The following is a 27,275-nucleotide window of genomic DNA, read 5'->3' as shown; positions in this document are numbered from 1 at the left end:
TTGTATGAAACTGCAGCCTCTGTCAAAACTGATTACAGCCTTACAAGACCCTGAGAAGAGAACTAAGTTCTTTCTGCATTCCTGGCCCACAAAAACTCTAAGATAATAAAATGGGCATCAAGCCCCAAAGTTTATGGTCATTTATTACACAGCAATAGGTAACGAATACACTTGCTCTTCTGGTTCAGTTAGGCCAATGGGAGATGTCCACAGATGTTCAGAGAGTAAGAGAAAAGAAAGGTGGAGATATTTATTTGCCCTTCCAGCTCCCCGGCTTCTGCCAATGGCTTGCCTTCAGCTGCGGCTTTCTCGGGGCTCTCGCAAGTGCCCCTCTGTGTTCCTGGTTTGGCTGCCCAATGTAGGGCCATGATACTTCATGATCTCTAGCCACTTCCTCTCAATTCTGCCCACACTTTTGTATAATGTTTCTTTGTTCAACTGCCTTCAACTGGCCCTTTAGAATATCCCATCATTTTCCTCCTGGGGCTCGGTCTAAGGAATAGACTTAATTTCTAGTATAGTGTTAACCCTATCCAACCCACCTCCAAATTTGAACTACCTCTTTGTACTCCTCAAAACAACATCCTAAATTTTTTTCACATGATATCTTGGCTTTGAATTGAGAAACCGTAGCATAGTGGGTGGGGCAGGTGAGGGGAATGAATTGAAAGACCATGGCATAGTAGGGGGGAAAAGTCCAAAGCTCCCAAAATATGAGTCTAGTGTAAGCGTTGCCACTTGCTAGCCATGTGGCTTTGAGAAAATGACTTAACCTTTCTAAGCACAGTTTCTTCATCTGTAAAATAAGGATAGTGACACTCACTGAGCAAGGGTTTTTTTGTTCCACATTTCAGAAATGAGTTGCTGTTTGTTAAACCTGAAGCAATTGTTTCTCAACTCCCTTAAAGTTCTTTTCTCATATGCCATATATTTTATATTTATTTACCTGTAAACATGTTGCATTTCTTCCATTGAATTCTAAATATATGATATGCAGACATTATGTATCTTTGTATTAACTGGAACCTAGTGACATAGTGCCATGGGCTTCATAGCTGCTCAATAAATATTTGTAGACTGGGTATATAAAAGGAAATACTGTGGTTGACTCTTCACCGTCTAATTAACAGAAAGTCAAAACATTTTAATATCATTGACAAGGTATGCAAACATATTGGTATATGATAATTAAATAATATGTTGTGGAGGTTTAAAACAATCACACTTGGCCAATTTGGCCTGGCTCTTCATATAAATTACCCCAGTCCACTTATCGTTCCTATTATGTCTAATCAAATGCAAACTAGGTAAATGTTTGAATGACTAAATGCTGCTCTTTTGCTGTGGCTTCTGGTTCCCATGAAACAACTTCATGGAGGTGAAGTAATCGGAACTGGTGTTGGGTGTTGCACTAGTAACAAAGTGGTACTCATGCTAAAAAGCCAACAGGCTTCTCAGGGGATTCTTATTTTGAAGACTACAATTATTTTCCAGAAGCATGTGTTCATTCAACCCATATTTTTAAAATCTACCAAGTGCAAAAGAAAATAACATAAAACAAAATCACATCTTTCAAGAACCAGGGCCGATGGCCTTAATTTGCATGTATATAGTGATACAAATTTGCAACCTTTTGTCTTCACACATACCTTCTCATTTATTCTTCACAACCTCCATGAGAGGAGGTCAACTAGTAGTCTCTACACAGTATTCATGAGGGAGCTGAGGCTATAAGAATTTGTTATTTCCTTAGATCGGGGTCCCCAACCCCCAGGGTCATGAACAGTACTGGTCCATGGTCTATTAGGAACCCCCAGGGGCAGGTGAAGAAGCATGAATGCCTGAGCCCCACCTCCTGTCAGATCAGCAGCAGCATTAGATTCTCAAATGAGCTAAAACCCTATTGTGAACTGTGCATATGAGGGATCTAGGTTGTATGTTCCTTATGAGAATGTAATTAATGCCTGATGATCTGACGTAGAACAGCTTCATCCTGAAACCGTCTCCCTGAACCCAATCTGCAGAAGAATTTTCTTACACGAAACTGGTCCCTGGTGCCAAAATTGTTGGGAACTGCTGCTTTAGACTGACTGACCCAAGTGGTGACCTTTATGATGAAATACCCACTGTTTGGCAATATAATAAAAGCTGGGAGAAGAGGAGAAGGAGGAGAGGAGAAGGAGAAGGGAAGGAGAAGAAAGGCATCCAAAGTCCTCTCTTAAAACCAGGCCCTACTGCAGGCAGAAGACCAAATAGTACGTCTAAAGATACACAGAGTGAGTAGCAATCAGAAACTCTCTAAGTTCACATATGTTGTCCATTTGATCTTCATCATGTCAGTCTGAAGCAAGCGAACATATATTTATTTACCCCGAATAACAGACGAGATGACAGTTTTAAAATCAGTCATCCATGGCTGAACCAGGAATTAGAACCAAGGTCACCCAACTCCGAAGTCTTGAACTGTGATCAATTACAGACATAAGTTAATATGTACATCTTAAACTGTGTGACAGTCTAATCAATTCACAAAATTTGTTCTTCTTAATCTTTAAGATGTAATTGGTACTTGCTGAAAGCAGTGATCCTGAGTTGGCCAACTTGGTCTAATTTTCTATATAAATCACTCCACTTCTCCCACCCTCTCTACTATATCTAATCAAACGCCCAAAAGGAAAACATTTGATTGACTAAATGCTTCTCTTTTGCCTTGGCTCCAAGTTCCTGTGATAGCTTCATTTGCCAGCACGGTAGTTCACACCTGTAATCCCAGGACTTTGGGAGGCCAAGGTAGGCAGATTACAAGGTCAGTAGTTCAAGGCCAGCCTGGCCAATATGGCGAAATACCTTCCCTACTAAAAATGCAAAAATTAGTCAGGCGTGGTGGTGCGCGCCTGTAATCCCATCTACTCAGGAGATGGAGACAGGAGAATCACTTGAATCTGGGACGCGGAGGTTGCAGTGAGCTGAGATTGTGCCACTGCACTCCAGCCTAGGCGAAAGAGTGAGACTCGGTCTCAGAACAAACAAACAAAACAAAACAACAACAAAAACTTCATCCAGGTAAAGTAAGTATGGCTGGTTCTGGGTGTCAAACTTGTAACAAAGCGATACGTATGCTAAAAAGCAAAGAGTATTTCTCAGGGCAGTTATCACAGGTTTCCATGGAATGACAATTACAAGGTAGATGGATCATGTAATGCCTGCTGTGAACTTTAGAAGACATGAGGATCACTATTTTAATATTAATTTGCATAATGCTTGGCCTAGCAGGAACAATGCTGAACACTAATAGCCACAGAATGCAATCAAATGGAGTATCATGTGAGCTGAAGTGCTAAAGTAAAAGTTGGCAAAGTATGACTGTAAACACTTCATTTCATCCCGAGTTCTGTCCACATGCAATCAAATGCAAATTCCCACCGTCTCTTGAGAAACTGGCAAGAAATGACTGAAATGGAATAGCAACGACCTCTTTAGTGTGGAATCATTATCTGGCCATCTTTGCTTTTAAACATAACTTGTCTGTACCCTCTGAGGCATTCGAATTTGCAATTTCTACTATCCCTTTCTTAACTCCCCACTCCCACCTCTGCCCCTCTCCACATTTGCTGGCAGATACACCAAATCTGATAACTCAGGAAGAATGAATGTCACCCTCTCAACTGAAAAACGTTGAATGAAGCTTTGAAAAAGGTAGAATCAACAACGGTTAGCAGAAAGTGATATTTTCAAGGCAAACAGACACTCTCCCAACATATTAAATAACCCAGCAATCTAAATTGCAGGTGGATGGTAGCCATTAGTGAAGAGAGGGAAAAAAAAAAAGAAATAGTTCGTCTCTGTTTAGATTTATCATTTCTGCCTATTGCTCTTCCCTGGAAAATGGGTAGTTACAGTCAGCCTGTAATTCACATCACAAATACAGTCTTTGGAGACTATTTATTATTTATTTATGAACTTCTTTCTTTCAAGCGTTCGAACTCATTTCCACCACAAGAGGGCAGCCATCTCTTAAAAAAAAAAAAAAAAAAAAAAAAAAGCCTTGCTTTTGATAGAGAAATAGGGCCAAAATTTAGGTAAGTTGTGCTTGGGACAGGCATTCAGTAGTTCCTCAGAAATCACACAACCTACATAAAAGAGGTTCTGCAATGGGAAACACTAACATGAAACAGTGGTCAGAATTACCCATTTTCCCTCAGATTCTAAACTGACAAGGTTTCCACTTACTAAGTTACGAAGTTCTAAAGCTGCAAGACATCCTTGATGTCATCATAGGACATTTATTTTTTACTTTTTCTTCTGGGGCATTCAATAGTTATCAACTTTTCCTCCTCTTTAAAAGCTACCTATTGATTGAAGTCTCATTGAGGTTTGGTTTTGTTTTTGAAATCTAAGTAATGACAGAAGCAATAGTTAACTTCTCAATTAAACTTGATAGGAAAGGAAGTAGTTTCAGAAGCCCAGTAAATACTTTTTAAACTGTGTCTATATGTATAATATGTTTTATTGGCTACTTGTTTGCTGTCCAATGACTTAGAGTGACAGTCAATTTCTATAGCACCTTCCCCCTCACCCCCCCCCGCAAGAAATAAAGTAGCATGTTCCTGAATAACTCCCCCCACCTCTCTTTTATTTTCCTGGTAGGCAGGCTTCCTCCAAAATACCTTATTTGACCTTTATACCTTTAGAAACAGCAAGTGCCTAATTCGCCTCTGTGGGTTGCTAATCCGATTTACGTGAGCGGAACCTAGAATTATTTTAGTTCCCCTACCGAAAAAGTAATACACAAGGATAATAGTTTTATTACCAGCTCCCGCTTCTGACATTTTTCTCTGTGTTTTGCAGGCCCGATAGCTCTGGGAAAGCAGAACCTGGCTTTTACCAAAAATTTCTGCCCTTGGCTTTGGGGATCATTTGGGCAACCCCGAGGTGCTATGCAAGCGGGCCCCTGGAATCCTGGGAAGGGTAGAAACCCTTGACCCCATACTCACCGTGAAGCAGCTCTGAGAATATTTCAGCTGAGGGGTGACTTGAGTGAATATTCAGCTGAGGAGTGAATTGGCCACGTGTCACAGCCCTACTTCTTGGGGGCCTGGTGGAAGAGGGTGGAGTAGAAGGTTCTAAGGTCCCAAACAGGAATTGTCCTGTATGCTTGGTTCAGGCTATGCATTGTTTTACCTCCCGCGGAGCTGCTAATCGCCTGCCTCTGAGGCACAAAGATACAAGGATATATTTATATAAATATACATTTACATGCACATGGATATGAAAATAAATGCATACACATTTATGTAAATGGAAATTCGTACACATGCATTTACATACGTAAATACATACATCTCTATGTATTAATGTTTAATAGTACTCAATTTCCAGCCTCCTGTTTCTTTTAATTTTCCTCCTGTTCCAGGGAAACAAGTGTGGATCCCACGTCTGTGCTATGACAAAATACGCTGCAATAGAGGTGTCTTGTTTTACTTTTTGAAATCCTATATTCCCGAAAAACTTCAAACTGAAAGTTGAATAACGGGCCCAGAGGGGAAATAGAGGCCAGACCCTGGCCCTGCATTTGTCCTGGATTTCGCCCTCAGAGTTCCCCGAGGGTCCGGCGCGCCAGCTGATCTCTCCTTTGAGGGCAGGGGGTGGAGGCGCGAGCGCCAGCCCAGGCGGCCGCACGCCCCCGCCCTCGGCCCCACCCCGCCGCGGCTGCCCGGGCGCGCCGTCCACACCCCTGCGCGCAGCTCCCGCCCGCTCGGGGATCCCCGGCCCGCGCCGCCGAGGGGGAGGTGTTCGGCGGAGGCCGGGAGGGAGCCTGCTGGCGGCGTCCCCTTTAAAAGCCGCGAGCGCCGCGCCACAGCGCCGCCGCCGCCGTCGCCGCCGGAGTCCTCGCCCCGCCGCGCTGCGCCCGGCTCGCGCTGCGCTAGTCGCTCCGCTTCCCACACCCCGCCGGGGACTGGCAGCCGCCGCCGCACGTCGACCGCCACCGCCTCCGCCAGCGACCCTAAGGCTCTCGGGGCCAGCGCCGCGCAGATCACCTGGGGGCGCGAAGCACCCGCGCGCCGCAGACCCCGCGCGGGCTGGAGCACCCGGCCGAGCGCGCCACAGCGCCGTGGCCTCGGCTGCCCGGTCTGCGCCAGAGCCGCGGACGGGAGCGCAGGGCGCCGGGGACTCAGGAGCCGAACCCGAGCGCCGCGATGCGGAGCACCTCCTGCCGGAGATCGGGGGCCTGGGACGCGCCGGCCGAGTAGTGATCGGACCCCAGGCTAGCCACAAAGGGCACTTGGCCCCCAGGGCTGGGAGAGCGAGGGGAGAGCACAGCCACCCGCCTTGGCGGCCCGGGACTCGGCTCGACTCACCGGAGAATGCGCCCGAGGACGACGGGGCGCCTGAGCCTCGGTGCTTTCGACTGGCGAGCGCGAATGGGGGTGCACTGGAGTAAGGCAGAGTGATGCGGGGGGGCAACTCGCCTGGCACCGAGATCGCCGCCGTGCCCTTCCCCGGACCCGGCGTCGCCCAGGATGGCTGCCCCGAGCCATGGGCCGCGGCGGAGCTAGCGCGGAGCGCCCGACCCTCGCCCCCCGAGTCCCGGAGCTGGCCCCGCGCGGGGCCACGCGTCCCACGGGCGCTGGTTCCTAAGGAGGACGACTGCACCAGCTTCTCCTTTCTCGCTTTCCTTCCCTTCCCTGCCCCGCACTCCTCCCCCTGCTCGCTGTTGTTGTGTGTCAGCACTTGGCTGGGGAGTTCTTGAACTTGCAGGGAGAATAACTTGCGCTCCCCACTTTGCGCCGGTGCCTTTGCCCCAGCGGATCCTGCCTCGCCACCTCCAAGCCCCACCGCCCCTCCACTCCTCGGCCTTGCCGGACCCCGAGACGCTGTTCCCAGCGTGAAAAGAGAGACTGCGCAGCCGGCACCCGGGAGAAGGAGGAGGCAAAGAAAAGGAACGGACATTCGGTCCTCGCGCCAGGTCCTTCGACCAGAGTTTTTCCATGTGGACGCTCTTTCAATGGACGTGTCCCCGCGTGCTTCTTAGACGGACTGCGGTCTCCTAAAGGTAGAGGACGCGGGCCAGGGGCCGGGATGGGGGTGGTTGGGAGGGGGATTTGGGCAGCCACTGCGGCAGAGCCTTTTCTTACATCCAGGCCAGAAGTAAACAGACCCCTCTCCAGGTCCACGTGCAACGGAGCCCTGTAGGGGTGCCCCCTTCCAGCTGCCCCGGGAGACCATCAGCCTCACCTTCCCAGCCCGCACTCTTCCACCCCTCTTCTTTCCCCTCTCCCCCCGAATACTTGTGGAGCTGTTAACACTTAGATGAATTTTTTTTTAAGAGTCAAGGGTCAAGGAAATCCCTTTGAGAGGGTAGCCCCTGGCTTTCACTCGTTAGCTGAGTACCTGTCCGCCCTGCCGTGGTGATCTCCCTTCTTCAAGTGTGGCCGAGAGACTTGGTTTCTTTACACAGACCCATGTCCCATTTAGGAAAGTACTAGGAGTTGGGATTCTCCCTACTTGTTTCCAGAAATGCGAGCGGTCAGTACGGAAGGATAACTTGGTACTGTGTTTTTAACAGCTGACACGTGCATTAATAGATATTCGCCATTTACGTAATCCCAGGAAGATACATGTGTGTCTTGACTGTACTATGGAGATGCAGGATTGAGTGGCCTCTCCAGACACCCCTGAGGGTAGGGGCCTGGGCCACAAGTTGTAAGTGGCTTTGGAAGTCGTGGCCTTGAGCTTACAGGGTCTGGAAGTTATAGGGGGTGTGTGTGTGTGTGTGTGTGTGTGTATGAGGAAGTTCTATACAGCGCCTCTAAGGAAATCACATGCACCATTTGCGTGTGTTTATATGCCAGAGAGCGCTGAGCACTATGCATTTGGTTTTGTATAGGGGACGCAGGGTGTCAGACCAAGCGGTGGTTCTCCCAGGTTCCCTGCATTGACTCTCAGCGCTGTGTCACAACTAAAAGGTGACCATCATTGCAGCTGGTTTGGTTGGGAGGGAAGGGCAAACCCCTGATCTGATGTCAGACGAGTTAAGAGTTGGATGGGAGCGAGAACTAATCTGGTCCTGGAACTTGGGACCTTTCATTATCCCAAACATTTGAGCCTTGGTCGGTCTTACGTAGACTCGCGAGTGTGCCAAGCCAGGAGGGCACCCTGGAGGAGGCAAGCTTGCCAAACGGGAGCTGGGGCCGCGGGGGCGCGAGGGGGGAGGACTGGGCGGGGAACTCGGGTGACTCACGTCGGTCCTGTCCGCAGGTCGACCATGGTGGCCGGGACCCGCTGTCTTCTAGCGTTGCTGCTTCCCCAGGTCCTCCTGGGCGGCGCGGCCGGCCTCGTTCCGGAGCTGGGCCGCAGGAAGTTCGCGGCGTCGTCGTCGGGCCGCCCCTCATCCCAGCCCTCCGACGAGGTCCTGAGCGAGTTCGAGTTGCGGCTGCTCAGCATGTTCGGCCTGAAGCAGAGACCCACCCCCAGCAGGGACGCCGTGGTGCCCCCCTACATGCTAGACCTGTATCGCAGGCACTCGGGTCAGCCGGGCGCACCCGCCCCAGACCACCGGCTGGAGAGAGCAGCCAGCCGAGCCAACACTGTGCGAAGCTTCCACCATGAAGGTGAGGCGTGGAGCAGGGCGTGGGGGAGGGGAGTCACCCTGCCAAGCCCCCCACCGGGTGCGGACTGCAGCCATCCCTGTAGAGGCAGCTTGGCCAGGGCACCGGGGACGTTTCCACCCTTGCTTCTGTACCATCGTTTCTGAACCTGATTTTAACTCACCGCTTGTGTGGTGGGGGAGCCAGGGATTCCCCTTTAGTAACTCCGCCACCCTCTTCTTGGCTTGCAGCCAGAAGAGCTACTCCTCCCCAGGAACTGGAGAGAAATCAAGTGATGGGGAAGATGAGGGCAAAAGGCATGCCCCTAGTCAGCTAAACGTGCAAGAATTCCACAGAGAGAAAAGGAGAAAAAGGGAGACAGATTGAGATTTCTTTAAGTCTGTTTGGAAGCTTTTGCTCTATAAATCTGCTGCTTAAGCCAGGGTTTCAGGCTAGACAGAGCCAAGGGCAGAGTTTGCAGAGATAGTATTGAAAAATCAAAGCCCAAAGTCTTTCTAATTTATAGTTGATCTGGGCCTGGTTTGGAAGATTTTGAATCCCGATCTAATCCCCGTGGGAGATCAATTCTACAATCAATCTTATTGTTTCCACAATGGCTTTCTTGTCCTGTGCTTAAATCTGAGATAGGCTCTGAGTAGAGACAAGGCAAGCCTTCAGATAAAAGCATTTGTAGCAGCTGCCTGTTATTTTTTTTTTTTCATGTGCACTGAAATGTGATTTTTTTTTTCTTTTATGATACTACATGTGGTTTTTCTAAGGTGGGATATATCTCCTTGTTTCATCAGAAGGGCATTTAGTGGAGTGGAAATGTTTTACAGCAGCTATTGAGAGCCTCTGTACCTAAGTTCTTAGAGCAATTAGTCAAAAATATGTTCTACTCCAATTCTTTTTCTACACTTTCAGATGCTTCTTTGGCTTAATACGTTTAAAATATAGCTTGGGTTTCTTGAAATCCTAGAAAAGAGTACAAAGTTGTACATCACAGAGCAATGAAGGATATTTGGGGAGTTGGGAGTGAAGTTCTCTTTCTTGCCTTTCCATGCTTAGGCGGTAAGTTTCAAGTGGGAAATCTACACTGATAATACACTAATCAGAAATGGCACAGCCAGATGTTTTCTCCCAGTGTGAAGGATGACTTATGCTTGTGAGAACATTTGTTGGTAATGGAAATAAGTCCCAAAAGCAGGCCACATAGCAGAAGATACATTATCATTGAGGCAGCTATACATCATGGTGGGGATACTGAATTGATCATCAGTTCATTTTCAAACACATTTCTGCTAGCAGAAATCAGATTTGAAAGGCAGTAAGAACTCACTCCACTGTTTCAGAATTCATCCAGTGAAAGCAGAAGTCATCTGTTGTCATATGTAAAATTTATGTGTGTGTCTGTGTATTCCGCCCTCTTAACCCTGAAATTATTATAGATCCAGCTAATCATTCCCAGTAAATGCTGATTAGAATAGTTTTGTTTGTTTGTTTGTTGTTTGGATATAGAAATGTAATAAGAACAGCTGTTTTAGACACCTCTTCTGGAAATTTAGCATGGACGCTCTTAACTTTATTTTTAAGGCCAGGAAGATGCTGTGTCTCTGTTGTAACTTAAAAAGAAGATCATCGTTTAAGTTAGTTAACAAGTGAAACATTCGACCGTGTGAGGATTTTTATCAGTGATGTCTGCATAGTGTCATCATTCCTCTAGAAGTGGCTTGATCAAAACTAAACAGGCTACACATTATTCAACTGTGTTACTTTAACTTAAAAAGCATGTTTGAGTTTATAAAATCAGAATTTATATCTTTGTGAGTGTAAATGTTATCTGCAAAACAGTACAGAAGTTACCAACTTGATTAAAATCAACTTGTAATAACTTCAGGTCTTAATGCATTTAGATAATGGAGAAAAGCTATGTAATTTTGCCCCAAGTTTCAACTAACCCATTTCTTGTCTAGTTATGACTAATAGATCATCATTAGGCTGGATAGAGATAGCACTTTTTTCAAGACTAATCATTGTTGTATAAACCCAGGATTTGCTTTTTATAAACATCCTTGTGCCATGCATGCCACTAAAAAAATTTTTAATAAACCATGTGATTAAGGTTGCTGGCTCAAGAACCGAATTTAGTTTCTACAGCATAATGAGCATGTATTTGATAAAAGACCATAAAGACCCAATCATAAGAATTACTTGTTGGTTTTTCTTTGAGGGTGTGATCGGATGGTTTGGTGGAATTACTAGACAAGAGACATCATGATGGAGTTCTTTCAACCAATATGAGTATAATGGGACCATATCATAGAGGATCTGAGTCTGAATTATCAGTTGTATTTTTCCTATTGAACTTTCTCTAGTTCTTTCTCCAATGGCTTTTATTTGGGAGAATATAAGCTTTACTAAAATGTTATTGGTTTCAAGGTCATTAAAAAGTGCTTCAGCTACATGGGCCTTTCAAAACTGCCACCGAACATAGAAAAGTCACTTCTCCAAGTGGAAAGAGTGTTTTCTGCATTGCTGTAGTTGGAAACACATTGAAACTGGTTGACTTCACTGCCCCTCCAAAAAGTCTTTATGCTTTTTGTCAGGTGGGAATATAGAAAGACCAGGTCCTTGTTCTCCTCACTCTTAAGGACACACTCTTCTTTTTACATGAAATAATTGAATTATTTGCCTCTATGACTGAAGCTTTCAAATAGAGATTAACCTTCTTTCTACAAATATAATTATTATGAAAATATCCATATAATAGAAAAGTTCAAGAAATAACTATTGCCCCACGATAAAGACTTTGTGGCACAAATTCCCAGTACAAACAACGGATTTGGACACATAGATCCACCAAACCAGTGCTTATGTGGTATGGTCCCCTAGTGGCCCCAGGCATTTCATTGTCATTACAGGGGCTGCATTCAGTAGGAAAGTTACTCTATTTGAAAATGGTTGTTGAGATTGAGGCTTTGGTGTCCCATGATACTTCCTTGGCACTGACATCTTCTGTTCCACCTCTTTTTTAGTGGTTCCCCTAAACCTCTCTTCATCCCTTTGCAGTGACTCTTTTGTCTTCTTAGACTTGCTCTGTCTGTATTTTCACTGAGGCAATAAGAGAATACCTGATCATTCCAAAGGTGTTGGTGCTAAGGGTGGGCAAAAGCCAAATCGGGGCTGTTGATGACAACCATGCTCTCTGTTCCTTTAAATTGCCATTTCCTTTGTTGTCTTTTTTTTAAAAAATGGATTATTTTTAACCTTTTGTATTTGATATTTTTTTCTCTTTGATCAGCCCTCTGTTATTTCATTTCTGGAACATCTTGTCTGTTTTACTCAGCCTCTTTCATTTTGTGTTAAGACAGCGACTTCTAGCCTTACTGATTTGCCAGCACGTACCCAGGTTTTATTGTTGTTGTCATTGTTTTAATGGAGATGTTTTTAGTCCAAAGTGTGTTTTAAAATTCTCAAAGCAAAATGGGAACTTACTTTTTTGATAACACTTACCATACTTCATTTAGAACAAAAGGGCAGCCACAAAATAGCAGTGGCTCCATATAAAATCCACACCTTCCAGTGGGCCCCATCACTTTTCTGCTCATTTCTGTTTTCTCCATCATACCGAAGTCGTATGTTTCTGTTTCTTTAGTTGGGACAGAACTCACCCAATGTTATCATTGTACTAAATATAAATATTCCCCTAATGGTTTCGACTTTTAAGTTTTTGAGTCCTCATGTATGTTAGGTAGCCAGAAATTTGGTAACTGGCCAGGCATGTTGGCTCTTCCCTGTAATCCCAGCACTTTAGGAGGTCTAGGTAGGCAAATCACTTGAGGTCAGGAGTTCCAGACCAGCCTGGCCAACATGGTGAAACACAGTCTTTACTAAAATATAAAAAAAATAGCCAGGCATGATGACACATGCCTTTAATCCGAGCTACTTGGGAGGCTGAGGTGGGAGGATTGCTTGAACCTGGGAGGTGGAGGTTGCAGTGATCTGAGATTGTGCCACTGTACTCCAGCCTGGGAAACAGAGTGAGACTCTATGTCAAAAAAAAGAAAAAAAGAAAATAAATTTGGGAAATGCAGTAGATTCAATTACATATATCTGCTCTTAATTTGCTAGCGCTGTGAATTTAGGAAAGTTGCATAACATCTCTGAACTCCAACTGTTTCATTTACAAAATGGAGATAATGATAGTTTTTCTCTAATTGGTTTGTTGTGAGATAATTCATATAAACCTGATAGTACCAGATTGCATTCAAAACAGCATTCTGGTATCATTATCATTATGACTTATTGTGCTACTGTTATAGTCTTCTCTTCTCTAGGGAAAAGGAGGCTAGAGTGGACCTAGGCTGGCTGGGAGAATTCAGCTGAGTCTTTTGAATTATTTTAAGGTAGATGAATGATTGATTGACGTAGTATAGATGACTAAATTAGGACTTCACTTTTGGAGGAGAGGGCAAATGTTATTGTTGTCTTATTTTTCTTCATTTTCCCACATTTTTGCAGCCATAGCTCCATCCATTTGGTTAAGAATTTAGGAGCTCACAAACTCGGGTCAAAGATAGTTTGTAATCCTCAAATCCCTTAAGAACTTCAGCTTATTCAGGAAGGGATATTTACAGAAAACTAGCAATTGTATAAGTCTCCAATAAAGCATACATTACTTGAGAATCTATATATTTTTGGCATCTTCAGGGTTGCCATGATAAATTATAGAAGGTTTGTTTATTTATTTACTTTATTTCAAATAGGTTTTAATTTTTCTACCCTTAAGATTCATACTCTTCCCTGGCAGATTAAAGAAAATGATATAGTTCCTAACCTTGGGCAATGATTTTCCTGGGTGTGAGGGTTTCTGTGAACTTCTAACTTATCTCTGTGACCTGAGTCTGCAATCAGGTGTGTTGCAATGGATACCTTTGTATTGAGGATGGGATTTTCAAGGAATAGATTCACTGAGGTGCAGTTGGAAGGTCAGAGAAAGATCTTCATATCACCTCTTATTATTTGATAGTGTATTTTTCTCCTTTCTTAAGCCACTGAGTGATTCTCTTTTGCTAAGGGTACATACTTCCACTGAGACTTGGGACCATATGAAATTGCTGCTGTCTGTGTTTCTGGTCAAATAGTGGCAATTTTATATGATTCATTCTTGTCTTTTAATATTTTTGAAGGCTATTATTTTACTTTATACCTTTTGTATACCCATCTTCTTTTCTTCATTTACCTGTCCCTCATGCTTGCCTTGGAGATTGTTCCTTCATTGTCATTGTCTGGCCCGTGTGGGTGTGTACATGTGAGAGTGAGTGTGTGAAAGTATGCTTATTTATGGATTGGGATTTAGGGTTTTCTTGCAATTGTGATTTCTCTAGGCACTTTTGTTAATACAGCTAGTCAGTGAATGCTGTAGATAATTTTCCTTGCCTTCCCTCTCTTTGAAAGACAAGAGGGTGTTCTTAAGTGTATTCGTACCAGGTAAGTAAGTAGCTCAGGTGCTGGTTTGGCTTTGGTGTCCTGGGGGTCTGAGGTTACTGACTTTTACCTTCTCTGCTGAAAAATTACCTTCATCAGAAACATCTGAATTGCAAGGAGAAGGAGGAAAAAAAAGAGGCTAAACACAATTCTTGGTACTCATTGGGAGCCACTGAGAAGAGCCCAGGTTCGAATGGTTAGAAGGTTATTTTAATGAATGTGCCTGGCCTTTAGGCACATTAGCTTCCATTAGCTACCATTAACTTCTGGTGGAGTTTAGACTGTGGCTGGCTTCTGAAAGGTATTCCCTATAGGTTTGCATTCAGAGGTGCAAGGGAACCCTAAAGGACTCTATTGGCCTGATACTCTCCATATCCATATAGAAGAGCTTTAGAAGAACCTTCTGCTCTAAGACCCTGGCTGGGCCCACCCAGGCCCACTTTTACTCCTTTGCCACCACTACTGATTCTTCTACTAATTTTTATATTATTTAACAAAAAGGCACTCCTTTAAAAATGCACTCCTCTGGCAATCTACACTTGAATATGAAAAACATCCTGCAAAACCTTGACACTCCAAGTGTGGTCTACCAGTTCACTGAATCCCCTCCTCGAGGAGCTGCTAGAAATGCTGAATCTCAGGTGTCACCCCAGACCTACTGAATCAGAGCCTGCATTTGAAGCTTTATGGTGCACAAGTTGTTTCATGTGAAGGTTGAAGTCCGAAAAGCACTGCATTAAAGCGTTACTCCATAGTTTGGTATAAACTGCCCCACTGAGCGTGGTATGTCCACTTAGCTTGCAAAATGACTGTTGCTTTGAGGATGAAAGGTTACACAGGTTGATCCTTTGAGTGATCTGACATGATTCTCCTTTGCTAAGGCATCTAGGTTCAGTGCACAACTTATAGCTGTTTGTCTTTAGGGGAAATACAACCATAAAATTAATAAAAACATAGTCTCTTCTTACAATAACATGGAACTATGGCAAAATAGATTTTGTTAGCGCTTGTGTAGGAATTCTGAAGGAAGCAGGCAAATTCTCTTGGCAGTGAAATGATAGGATGTGGTAAAGTTAGGATAAAATGAACCCAAATATCTCAGACTCTCATGGTATGTACTATCAGTTTAATAACAATGTCATACCTTTGATGATTTGCAGACTACAAGCATTCAAGGGGCTGTGTTATATATTATTTGCTTGGAGAACAATACTCCCTAAAAATTGAAATTCAGAAATTTAAAATCAGACAAAACTTTTATGTATAGCCCATTTAAATGGCATTTTGAAATAATGATAGTGGGTATAGAAGTATTATTCTGTAATAGGATGAGATTGTTCCTTCTGTCATATAGATCATAACAGTATTTTTGTAAATATTTGTAGTTTTTATTTTGGTTTTCTGTCCATCCTGCAGCCTATTACCAGGTAGTTATAATGGTTTTAATACGGTTTATCTTTTAAAACTATAAAGGCATTACAAACAGAACACAGGTCATTTATTTTTCTTCCAGAAGCACCTAAAATGAGATTTTGATTTTTGAGGTCATAAAGAGGTGAGAGAACAGACAACAGCTGGGAAAGCTATTTCTCTTGAAATTGTTTGGCCTTAATTACTACAGTGTCCTAGTACCACCCATACGTTTCCAAAGAAGTAGATCCCTGTAAATGTCTTTGTCTCTGGACTTTTGAGTAAAATAGTAGGGTGTGCTTTGTAAAATGTCATCGTTGATGGTGAGTTTCAGAGTCTTTAATTAGGAAGCTGAAATCTGTATATCGAGATTTGTAAATCATCTAAATTGCAGAGTAATGTTTTAGAATACTGCTTAAGGGATTGACATTAAAGCCTTTTTTAAAAAAGAAATGCAATAATTTCCTCAAATCCTTACTCATTAGACCTCTACTAACTATAGTGCTGACTTTTTTTTTTTTTCCTCTAAAGTCTGGAATTCCAAAGAAATGCTTCACCATTTCCCCCATTATTATAGCCACCTGGAAGCAGTATTCATGTATTAGATCAAAATCACAACAAAGAATTATGAAACGTTGCTTCATGGTATGCATTGCATGATGACATGAACTTATAGAACAGAGAGAAGGGAGGCTCCATTTTTATTTAAAAAGGAAATTTTTATTTTCTGGTTACCTACTTTTACATGGGCTAAATCAAATCCCACAATGAGGTTTAAAAATTCTCATAATCAAACGTCATTACTTGGCTTACTGAAAGACTTTTTCTTCTTTCTTCCCTGCTTTCCTTTATCAAATTAGAATCTTTGGAAGAACTACCAGAAACCAGTGGGAAAACAACCCGGCGATTCTTCTTTAATTTGAGTTCTATCCCCACGGAGGAGTTTATCACCTCAGCAGAGCTTCAGGTTTTTCGAGAACAGATGCAAGAAGCTTTAGGAAACAATAGTAGTTTCCATCACCGAATTAATATTTATGAAATCATAAAACCTGCAACAGCCAACTCAAAATTCCCGGTGACCAGACTTTTGGACACCAGGTTGGTGAATGAGAATGCAAGCAGGTGGGAAAGTTTCGACGTCACCCCCGCTGTGATGCGGTGGACTGCACAGGGACACGCCAACCATGGATTTGTGGTGGAGGTGACCCACTTGGAGGAGAAACAAGGCGTCTCCAAGAGACATGTTAGGATAAGCAGGTCTTTGCACCAAGATGAACACAGCTGGTCACAGATAAGGCCATTGCTAGTAACTTTTGGCCACGATGGGAAAGGGCATCCTCTCCACAAAAGAGAGAAGCGTCAAGCAAAGCACAAACAGCGGAAACGCCTTAAGTCCAGCTGTAAGAGACACCCTTTGTACGTGGACTTCAGTGACGTGGGGTGGAACGACTGGATTGTGGCTCCCCCGGGGTATCATGCCTTTTACTGCCATGGAGAATGCCCTTTTCCTCTGGCTGATCATCTGAACTCCACTAATCACGCCATTGTTCAGACGTTGGTCAACTCTGTGAACTCTAAGATTCCTAAGGCGTGCTGTGTCCCAACAGAACTCAGTGCTATCTCGATGCTGTACCTTGACGAAAATGAAAAGGTTGTATTAAAGAACTATCAGGACATGGTTGTGGAGGGTTGTGGGTGTCGCTAGTACAGCAAAATTAATTAATTAAATAAATATATATATATTTTAGAAAAAAGAAAAAAAAAAAACAAAAACCCACCCCAGTTGACACTTTAATATTTCCCAATGAAGACTTTATTTATGAAATGGAAAAAAAAACAACTATTTTGAAAATATATTTATATCTACGAAAAGAAGTTGGGAAAACAAATATTTTAATCAGAGAATTATTCCTTAAAGATTTAAAATGTATTTAGTTGTACATTTTATATGGGTTCAACCCCAGCACATGAAGTATAATGGTCAGATTTATTTTGTATTTATTTACTATTATAACCACTTTTTAGGAAAAAATAGCTAATTTGTATTTATATGTAATCAAAAGAAGTATCGGGTTTGTACATACTTTTCCAAAAATTGTAGTTGTTTTCAGTTGTGTGTATTTAAGATGAAAAGTCTACATGGAAGGTTACTCTGGCAAAGTGCTTAGCACATTTGCTTTTTTGCAGCGCTACTGTTAAGTTCACAAGTTCAAGTCCAGAAAAAAAGAAGTGGATAATCCACTCTGCTGACTTTCAAGATTATTATATTATTCAATTCTCAGGAATGTTGCAGAGTGGTTGTCCAATCCATGAGAATTTACATCCTTATTAGGTTGAATATTTGGATAAGAACCAGACATTGCTGATCTATTATAGAAACTCTCCTCCTGCCCCTTAATTTGCAGAAAAAATAAAGCAGAATCAATAGAAATAATTAGGAAAATGATGAACCAGCAGGAAAGTGAATGATGGTTTGTTGTTCTTCTTTCCTAGTGATCCCTTCAAAGGGGCTGATCTGGCCAAAGTATTCAATAAAACATAAGATTTCTTCATTATTGATATTGTAGTCATGTATATTTAAAATTGATATCTCGTGGCCCTCATCAAGAGTTGGAAATTTATTTGTATGTTACCTTTACCTCATCTGAGAGCTCTCTATTCTCCAAAGAACCTAATTTTCCAACTTTTTGCCCAACACGCAGCAAAATTATGCACATCATGTTTTCTGCCCACCCTCTGTTCTCTGAACTCTCAGCTTGCTTTTCTTTCCAGGGTTGTGTGTTTGAACACATTTCTCCAAATGTTAAACCTATTTCAGATAATAAATATCAAAGCTCTGGCATTTCTTTCTATAAAGTCCAACCCGTAAAAGAAAATGGTGCATTTGTATAGCACCCACAATGATGACCTTGTGTTTGCATTTTTGTTTCTGAAGTTATATATTTTAGAGGGGGTGGGGGAAAGGTAAAGAATGGCTGGAAAATTGCAGGCAAGTTATTTGACAAGTCATATTTGCACCAAAGGTGCTACCAGTGATTTAGTATTTTTCAAATGAACTTTTTTGGGGCAGAAAGATTTAAGGGAAAACTAAAGCCTACAAAACAAGCAAAACCTAGATAACCCGAGATAAAGTTTCAGAGATAATATCCCATGCAACAGAGGCAAGGGTGCCAAAAAATTAGAAAGGGAAAGTGTCTGAGATCAGCTTCTATAAGAACATTTGCCAATTGGACTGACGCCCAAACAGAATGAAGTCAAATTAGGCTGCTCAGAAGGAACACTTACCAATGTGTCAGGGCTTCTGTCCTCTGGGTTAGAATCAGACCCAGTGAAGGGTTCAGTAGATGTTTGCAAGAGCAGGGCACCCACAACTACTTTTACTGACAGTATTTTAGGTCAGTTTCTAAGACTTTGCATCCCCTCTGATCCTGCCATGCATGATTGGTGAAACCTACTTCTAATCTCCTTGGAATTGGCTAAAAAACAGTGTGTTTATAATGGAACAGATTGTTATAATCAAATTCTTCCTAGGAATTAACATTTGATGACCATGAGCTTAGTTACATTTTGGAGGTTATGAGGTTATGTAAACCCTATCTTTAAATGTGCACGATAGTTATGTTTTACTAGTACTGGTTAACTTTTACAATCTTTTGGCTTCTTTTTATCTCTAGTTCTGTTGTTCTTGATTAGGAGAGAACCATTAGATTAGAACCAACTAAGGAGAGTGGGGTCTTTTTTGTTCTCCAGCTGTTCTTCACCCTGTCTTGCCATGGACATGAAGGACAGACTGCACAGTCTTAACACATTAAAACTAATAACCCATGTTTTCTCATGTTCACATTCTCTAGATGAGAGCTTGAGAATATAGTACAAGAATTTCATCCTTCGGCAGTTCCATCCACCTTTCTGATTTCTCTGCTTCATTGGTTCTAATTTTCTTAGTTAAAACTGTTTTCAGTGATATCAACTAAAGTGTGTTATCTTGCATATATGTACTTAATATATAAAACATAAAATACATAAATATACATATAAAGATGTATGTAATATATATTACATATGTATAGATGCTGGCATTTTCAGTTCAGTTTCAGAGATTTTATAATCAGAGACTTTGACCCTCTTGGCAGCTCACGTGAGAAACAATATTTTTACAAACATTCTATGTTGTTACAGACATTTTAGCTCACATTTTTCATTCTGAGGAATAAAGAGATAATGAACATAACACTGAATGTCTTTAATTTCAGTCACGGTTCTCTAGGATCCTTTGAATCATTTCAGAGTTGGCTTTAAAAAGTCAACACATAGTCATTTCTGAATTTTAGAGGCCCACCTTTCAAAATCGATTCAATTGACCATCTGTTTTTGTGCTTGTCTCGACTGTGTGTGCCTCTCTGGTGTGGCTTTAACCTGTATGGCACGTCCAGGTTACCATTTCATTATTTGCCTTCAAAAATTGGGAAAAGGGAGGGTGGGCAGCTTACAGATCTGTGCTTCCATCTTTTCATAATTCCTAATCCAGTTGCTGCTTTAAATTGTACCTTAAGAGACCAAGAATGGAGAGACGACCTGTAAACCTGGTCTACATGACAAGTTATAGAATCACTAGATGACTAAGCAATCCACATTTTTTCTCTCAGTTTTTTACTGGAGAGGGAAAATTGTGTGCACAATTCAAGGGGCTTTTAAAAATAGCATATTTCTATTCTACTGTAATATTAATGTTAAGATACTGATTCACTGAATGTTTACATGCCACCACCTCCTGATCTGCTCTAAGGCAAAAGGAACATAAACAATTCACACCTACAGTAACTGTGGCATAGATTCACAATCCAAAGAAAGTAAGAATCTCCTGGTGCCATTTCTTTTCTGTTTGATTTTTTTTTTTTTTTTTTTTTTTTGCAGGGGATGGGTAAGGTGAAATGGGGGATGAGATGCAAGTCTGCTCAGCTTAGGTAAATTGCTTTTCCTCCTTCCTCCACCCTGCTGACATAAATTACAGCCTTTTGGTATTCTCCAGGGCAGAATTTTCTGACCATTTCCCTGCCCTGCAAACTTCAAAGTAAACATCTACCTAACTTAGGGGACCAATGCTCTAAATAAAACTTTGATTTTAATGTGCATCCGAATCACCAGGAATTCTGTAAGGAGAATAAAACTTTAATGTGTGTACAGACCCCCTGGAATCATGTTCTATTATAGATTCTGTTTCAGTGAGTCTGGGGTGGGGCCTGAGATCCTGCATTTCTAACAAGCTCCCAGGTGAAGCCCTTATAGGCCAAAGGACCACAGTTTGAGTACCAAAGCGCTAATGAATAGCTTCATCGTCACTGCAGAAGCTGCACCAAGTTTAGGTCTTAAGTACTGCCTCTCTAAGAAGCAGTACTTAAAGAAAAAAACAAAAACAAAAACCAAACCTGTATACAGGATGGCATCCTAATACTTTTCACCATATCTGAAATGATGCCCTACATATTTTTTTCAAAGGCATTCTTTCCCCCCACAAGATGACTGGCAATTTTGTGTTCTAGCCACCCTCAGACATGAAAACACGTGGTTGCTTATCTTGTAAAATCTGCTCTGCTTGCTTGCTTGGGCATGTATATAGTCAGTTTAGTCAAATACGTGTCAGTACATCTATGTGGATGGGGGAGCAGGTGCAAGCCCTTAAAAACGTACTTTAAAAAAGTTTAACACTTAAGTCAGTCCACCGAGCTGATCCTGTGTGATCTTAGTGCCAAGCGTCTGAGTTAAAAGTTTTCCCTTTGAAGGCAGCAAATAGATGTCATACATTTGAAGCATTTGTTTATACTAAATATGATGCTTGATTTTTTTTAAGTTCTAAGGCAGTTCACTGTTCAACACCATTGAGCCTACAGGGTGGTATAAAGCTTCCAAAGCTGGTATTTGAGGTTTGATTAAATGGACATTGGAATTTTCAATGCTGCAGTTGGCTTCAAATAAGGTGTTTAAAATGGGCCCAAGCTAGAAAAAACAACAGGAATTGATTTCCCTCTGAGACGGGGAGTCAGCAAAGAAATAACTTTCTGCCTTTGCTTGGTGCTAGCACCTCTTTGTTTAGTAAGATGTCCTGTGAGGGTCATCTAGGTAGCAGCCTCATTTTATTTTAAGGAGTACTAGGAAGATTTCCCACAAGTAATTCAGATTTGAATATTCATTGAAGACGTGCTGGGATGAATGAATTCCTAATCTCAAATACACTTCTTGTTGTGTGTACATAGATACATGTATGCATATATATGTGTGTGTATCTGTGAATTTATACATACATATATAATGATTTGTTTCTGTCCGGAGTCCAAATGCCAAGCATAGGGCCCCTTCTTTTTTACTGAGTTTATCATTTTGCATAGGTCTCTGAATTTTGCATTGAGTCCCTTTGAGGTGCTTAAGCACTGCTAAGCAAGACACTGACTTTAACACCACTTAAAAGCTTGTGTTTGCCCGTGCCCTGGTTCCCACTCCAAAGCATTGCCAGGAGTACATTATTGTTGCAGTCCATTCTGATGAGGAGGTCTCTAAGCAAACCACCGATCTGCTTCAAGCTTCCCTCTTAAGGAGCAGGATCTCATCTGGACTGCATTTACACTGGAACCGCCTGGCCACAACACTATGGGAGAATAATTATTGAACCATTTTACTGTACAACTATTTCCAAATTGTTGATTTTTTATTGATTTCAGGAGGCAAGCTAATTGCCCCATGGCAACTTGATGTTAACGTTTAATGAAGATCAGGAAACAGAGTTTATGAAAAGCTTTTGTATAGTAACTGCAAAGTTTCAAGAACTGTTTTATACTTCCTGACAGTGCTGGGCCCAGCTTAATGGTTTGTTTTTATTGCTTAAGAGTGTAAACCTTGCTTTAGCCTGGTGTGTGGAAACTATACCCTCATCCTGCATTACACATTTTCTCATGGCTTTTTACTCACTCCTTACTTCCTTTTCTGACATCTACAATTGAGACTTTTTCTGTTTTCATTGTCTCAAAATGAGTTTCTATCTTTGCATGTTGAGAATCTTACACACACACACACACACACACACACACACGTGCATGCATACACACTCATGAAGTTAAGTGTCTGTATTGTTTCACTTTGTTTTGGGTGGAGTTTCTTTTCGGCACTTGGTTGCTAGACGACCAAGCAGACAAAAGTTAAAGATTGAAAAGGCATTTTTAAAGATGCCAAATCTTGGCAGCTGAATTATTTTATCGATGTCTTTATATGGAAGGCTTAGTATTCCTACCAGGTTACCATTGCTTTTGTCGCCTAGATGGCTGGTAGAAGATATTTTTGAAGACTAGCTCTTAAGGTATTATCTGTTTGAGAAGTTTCTTAAGTATTGTTCTCATTCGAGGGAGCAAGCTTCCCACCTGGATTGAAAAAAAAAAGCAAGCCAGCTAGTTTCCAAGGGTGTGTTTTAAATCACTAATAAAGTGGAGCTCCAGCTCCCAGCTGCTTCAATTGTTTCAAGGCAAGGAGGAAGAGAAAAGGTTGCTTTTGGAGGCAACATTTCAGACGTACAGACTTTAGTGTGTGGAGAATACTATCTCCAGGAAGTTACCTTTGCTTTTTTGGTAGATAGTACTGGAAAAGTTTTTTAAAATTCTTAAAAGCCTAATTTTAAATCAAAGTCATTTGTTCATTTGGTAAGATGTTTCAGGAGCATGTTATAAATACATAATCTTTATAGATCTGCCAAGTTGGACATGTGTTCACAAGTTCATCTTGCATGTGTACACAGTTTGTAGCTGACATGCGTTCCTCACTGAGGGCTTCCATTCTTTCTCATTCATCCTCTGAGATGCTGAATCTTTGACTCTCCTCTTTATGGGATTTGAGGTGCTGGAATTAAGTCATATCTATGGCAAACTTGAACTACTTTCCTGGTTCATTTCCAGGCAGGGTTTCCTGGCATGGGGATCAATTAGGGAGCCCTGAGGTGTGCTCATCACAGACTCTCTTGAAAATTACGATCTTTTAATGTAAAGATTACATTTACATTACATTTACATGAAGGCTCTCTGGCCTATACATGTAAATGTGACAAAATATTCCTCTACAAATAAATCTTACTGATTTAGACATTGTTCAATGGCTTGATTTAACTGGTAAACTTACAGTCCTCCAGGACATATCAGTATTGTCAATATTAGAAACCATGAAAATAATTTTGCTTAAGCACGAAGGCCCTGAAGTGAACCAGGCTGCAGACTTAATGATAATCAAAAGGTAAGCTAAATAGAAATAGGAAAAACAGATTCAGGAGAAAATTTCAATATTTCCTAATCTCAGGATTTGGAGCATGTTTGCTGCCAAAAGATAGCTCAGCTGAATACTAGAAAGTGGGGAGAAATGGAGTAGTTAGAGGTGGTTTGTGGTTAGAAATATGCATATATATATATATATATATATATACGCGTGTATATACACACACATACAAGCACACACATAGGTATATATAAAAGTTAGGTCAATGCTGCTTTCAATAGCAAAACAGTGAGTTTTAATACAATTAAATAGCACAATCATCCCTTCCTTGGTGATAGTATGAAACATTTTACCTGCACAGAGCAGGGCCCAGAAGCTCCTTTTGAAGGTTTCCTCTTTCTTGAACTTTGGAGAAAGAACAAGTCTCAACTGAAAGAGAAACTGAAGACTAAGAAATTCTAGAATCCTCTTACCTACAACATCTGCCCAAAGGAAAATGTATTTCTGCCTGACACACAAGTATCAGATTTTGTATCAATATTATGTTTTGTGGAAATGTATCTTTGGGAGGTTGTCGTGTTAGACATCTACATGTGAGCACCAATTCTTCTCTCTCTTTTGTGAGTGCTATGATGCCTGAGCAGCCCTTTTGATGGCACAGGCAGGTGGAGGCCAGGATGTTGTAAGGACACTGCCTTTGTGCCTTTGTTCAGCCTCACTCTTGGTGCACTAAGGTATTATTAAGGATTTGGTACAAGGAACAGAGAGGGGGCTGTTTAACATTCCTAAAACACAATCAGGTGCATTCTTGTAGCATGGCGGGCAATGTTGCAAAGCACTCTCATCCCCAGAACCAAGAGGGATAGGACATTGAAACTGTAACACTGCCATTAATCATGAGAAGATCAAATAAGGAAATTTATGACGGAGGGGACGCGTTTGTGTTTTTTGTGCTTTTTCTGGAAAATTCAAGGGGTTGCATTGTTTCAGTCCCATTGGTGTGAAAATAAGAACCTTCTTCCAGTGGCAGCTGGTGCTGAAATGCAAGTTTCTAGAAGTCTCCTGCCTAATGGGTTTTGACCTCTGGGTCCCAACAGAGCCCAGGACCCACAAGCCTGTTTTGTGATAAGGCAAGTTACCTGGTGGTCCTTTTTTTCGCAGGGGTAGAAATTGATATCTTTAATCTTGTCCCCATCACTTACTCAATCCTCAAACATTGTGAATAGACTTTTCCTATACTTTCCATTTTACATCCATTTCCCTTTCTATTTCTTTCTTTGCTCTGGGTGTCAGGAACTTTTGTGGAGATGATAAGGAAATATGATAGGGAAAGAGGAGCTGAAAAAGTCAATCTTATTTATTAAAAAGGGAGAGTGATGCAGTCCTGTGTCATCATAAATCTGAGAGTTTGTTAAACCTGACTGAAGCTGTGCCTAAGATCTCCTGTGAGAGGCCAATTTGGACACAGAACAAGATGCTATTGTGTTTGTCCTTTTCCATGGTAATGCGACTCAGCTTGGGAGGCAGTCATTCCACAGACTTCCCTCGTGGAAAATGCTGGTGGTGAGGGAGAAATGGCTCTCCTCCCATCCCTGGAACACCACCTCTGGGATGCTGAGAAGGGCTGCTCCAGATGGGGGTGGGGTAGTGGGGCGGGGAGGGAACTGCAATCCATTGGCCTTCAGCGGAGTGTCAGCACAGACCAAAGAAAGCGCTTGTCCTCTGCAGCCAGAAACAGTGATTCATTTGATTTTAATTTTAACATTAGCATTTTTCTCATGACTCATTGATAATTTAATATGGAATTTAAAAGGTTGAAACAGTTATTTACTTTTTAGGAACTTAAAACATTCCCTAGGTGGATATATATTTTCCCTCTGAGATAGAAGATTGATTTTAAAAAAAAAGGAGGAGGAGGGGCATTTCTCTCATCATTTCCTTCCCAGCTCCCACCTGCGCCCGTACACCAGTTGATCTCGCTGATGTTAACCAACTGTTGGTCAGTCTGTTTCTTCTTATTATTTCTCTTATATTGAATTGCTCAGAAAACTGGGTGAAAATGTCACTGCAGTAAATACTTCCCTGCTATCATTTACTAACTCTGGTCTTTGTTGTAGCAGCATTACATGAAGGCAATCCTTCTCATATGTATTTTATGAACCTCATAAGCTAAGATCCTGCCCAAGATCTTGTAGATCTTTCTGGATAGTTTTGCTGAGGGTATTGTAGGATTTCTGCTGCATGGCTGAGGAAAGACCCAGGCTGGCGCAAGGATCTTGTCATAATCCTTGTCATAATTTAAAAACACACACACTCTCTTTAACTTTCAGATATTAAATGCAGGTGTAACTGGATAATAACAGGTTGTAATATAAAATGTGATTCATTCAACAGCTCCCACTTCATAATTTTTTGCACATCTGCAGAATAACACCAACGAATTGATGCTCAGAAACTTACTTTAATAAATAGGTAATAATTATTCTAAATTGCCATAACAAGGATATTTTTGTGTCATTGCATAATGCCAGGTACATTTTCAGGAGTCCAGGCATTTCCATTGGAAAGTTGCACATTCATTTTTATGACTAGAATAAAGAGGACATTTGACCATTCTAGATCTCTGCACAGAGGATCCTTTCACCGTCATCTTTCCCTCCTTCCAGTTCTGTTCTCCAGGAGGAGAATGTATTAGGAAGAGAAAAAGCAAACGGAAATCTGGGTACAGTTCTCAGAATTTACCTGCATGCTAAAATCAGTTGTGAGATGTGGCTCTAAGCATTTTATACTAAAACGAAGGATCAGATTTTGTGCATGATGTCCTTAGAACAGAACTGTGCAAAAACGGTAGCCACTGGCCACACGAGGCAGTTATACACTTGAAGTGTGACTAGCCCAAATTGAGATGTGCTGTAATTGTGGAATACACACTTGGTTTCAGAGTTAGTATGAAAAAAACAAAGATGTAAGATAACACATTAAGAAGAGTTGCATTGATTTTATAATGGAAGGATAATATTTTGGATATAGTAGATTAAATAAAGTATATTTTTAAAATTTATTTTATCATTTCCTTTTATTTTTAATGTGGCTACTAGAAAATTTTAAATTACACATGTGGCTAGCATTATGTTTCCGTTGGACAGTGGTTGGTTAGAGCAATAAATTAGAGTGGACTCGCATCACTTGTGTTCATTTGCAGACTGATGCGGTTTCTCAGGTGACAGAAAATGATGGGGCTAGAGCCAAAACTTGAATAGAAAGTCACGAATAGTTATAGGACCCCGAGACATGTTGATGATATTCATCTGCGGTGTCTTAGAAAAGGTTGGGCGCCGTCAACAAAGTAGAGAGAGAACTGGCTTCACCAGTTGGAGGTCTGTGTTGCACTTCCAGCTTTGCAGGTTGCTAAATGCATGTCCTGTGGGAGGTAGTTTAACCACCCAGAGCCTCAATCGTTTTGCCTTTAAAACAGATTATTCTAGCCCTTTCTATTTCATAGGATTTTTAGAACAGATGAAACAATGCTTGTGAATGTGCCATTGT

The 27,275-nt window shown here is 41.7% G+C and overlaps 1 protein-coding gene across 1 annotated transcript; it reads left to right on the top strand.

Moving 5' to 3' along the window:
- The first annotated feature begins 5,861 nt into the window (after positions 1 to 5,861).
- On the top strand, positions 5,862 to 18,392 carry BMP2 (bone morphogenetic protein 2). The gene is made up of 3 exons (XM_032295450.1): positions 5,862 to 7,054; positions 8,260 to 8,612; positions 16,346 to 18,392. The coding sequence occupies exons 2-3, from the start codon at positions 8,267 to 8,269 to the stop codon at positions 17,188 to 17,190; spliced, it is 1,191 nt and encodes a 396-aa protein (XP_032151341.1). The 5' UTR covers positions 5,862 to 7,054; positions 8,260 to 8,266; the 3' UTR covers positions 17,191 to 18,392.
- The last annotated feature ends 8,883 nt before the right edge of the window (positions 18,393 to 27,275 follow it).

The sequence above is a fragment of the Sapajus apella genome, unplaced genomic scaffold (assembly GCF_009761245.1).
Source record: "Sapajus apella isolate SASKATOON/1434 unplaced genomic scaffold, GSC_monkey_1.0 scaffold33, whole genome shotgun sequence".
NCBI lineage: Eukaryota > Metazoa > Chordata > Mammalia > Primates > Cebidae > Sapajus > Sapajus apella.
Note: the sequence above shows the minus strand (reverse complement) of the source record. Positions and strands in the feature narration are given on the sequence as shown.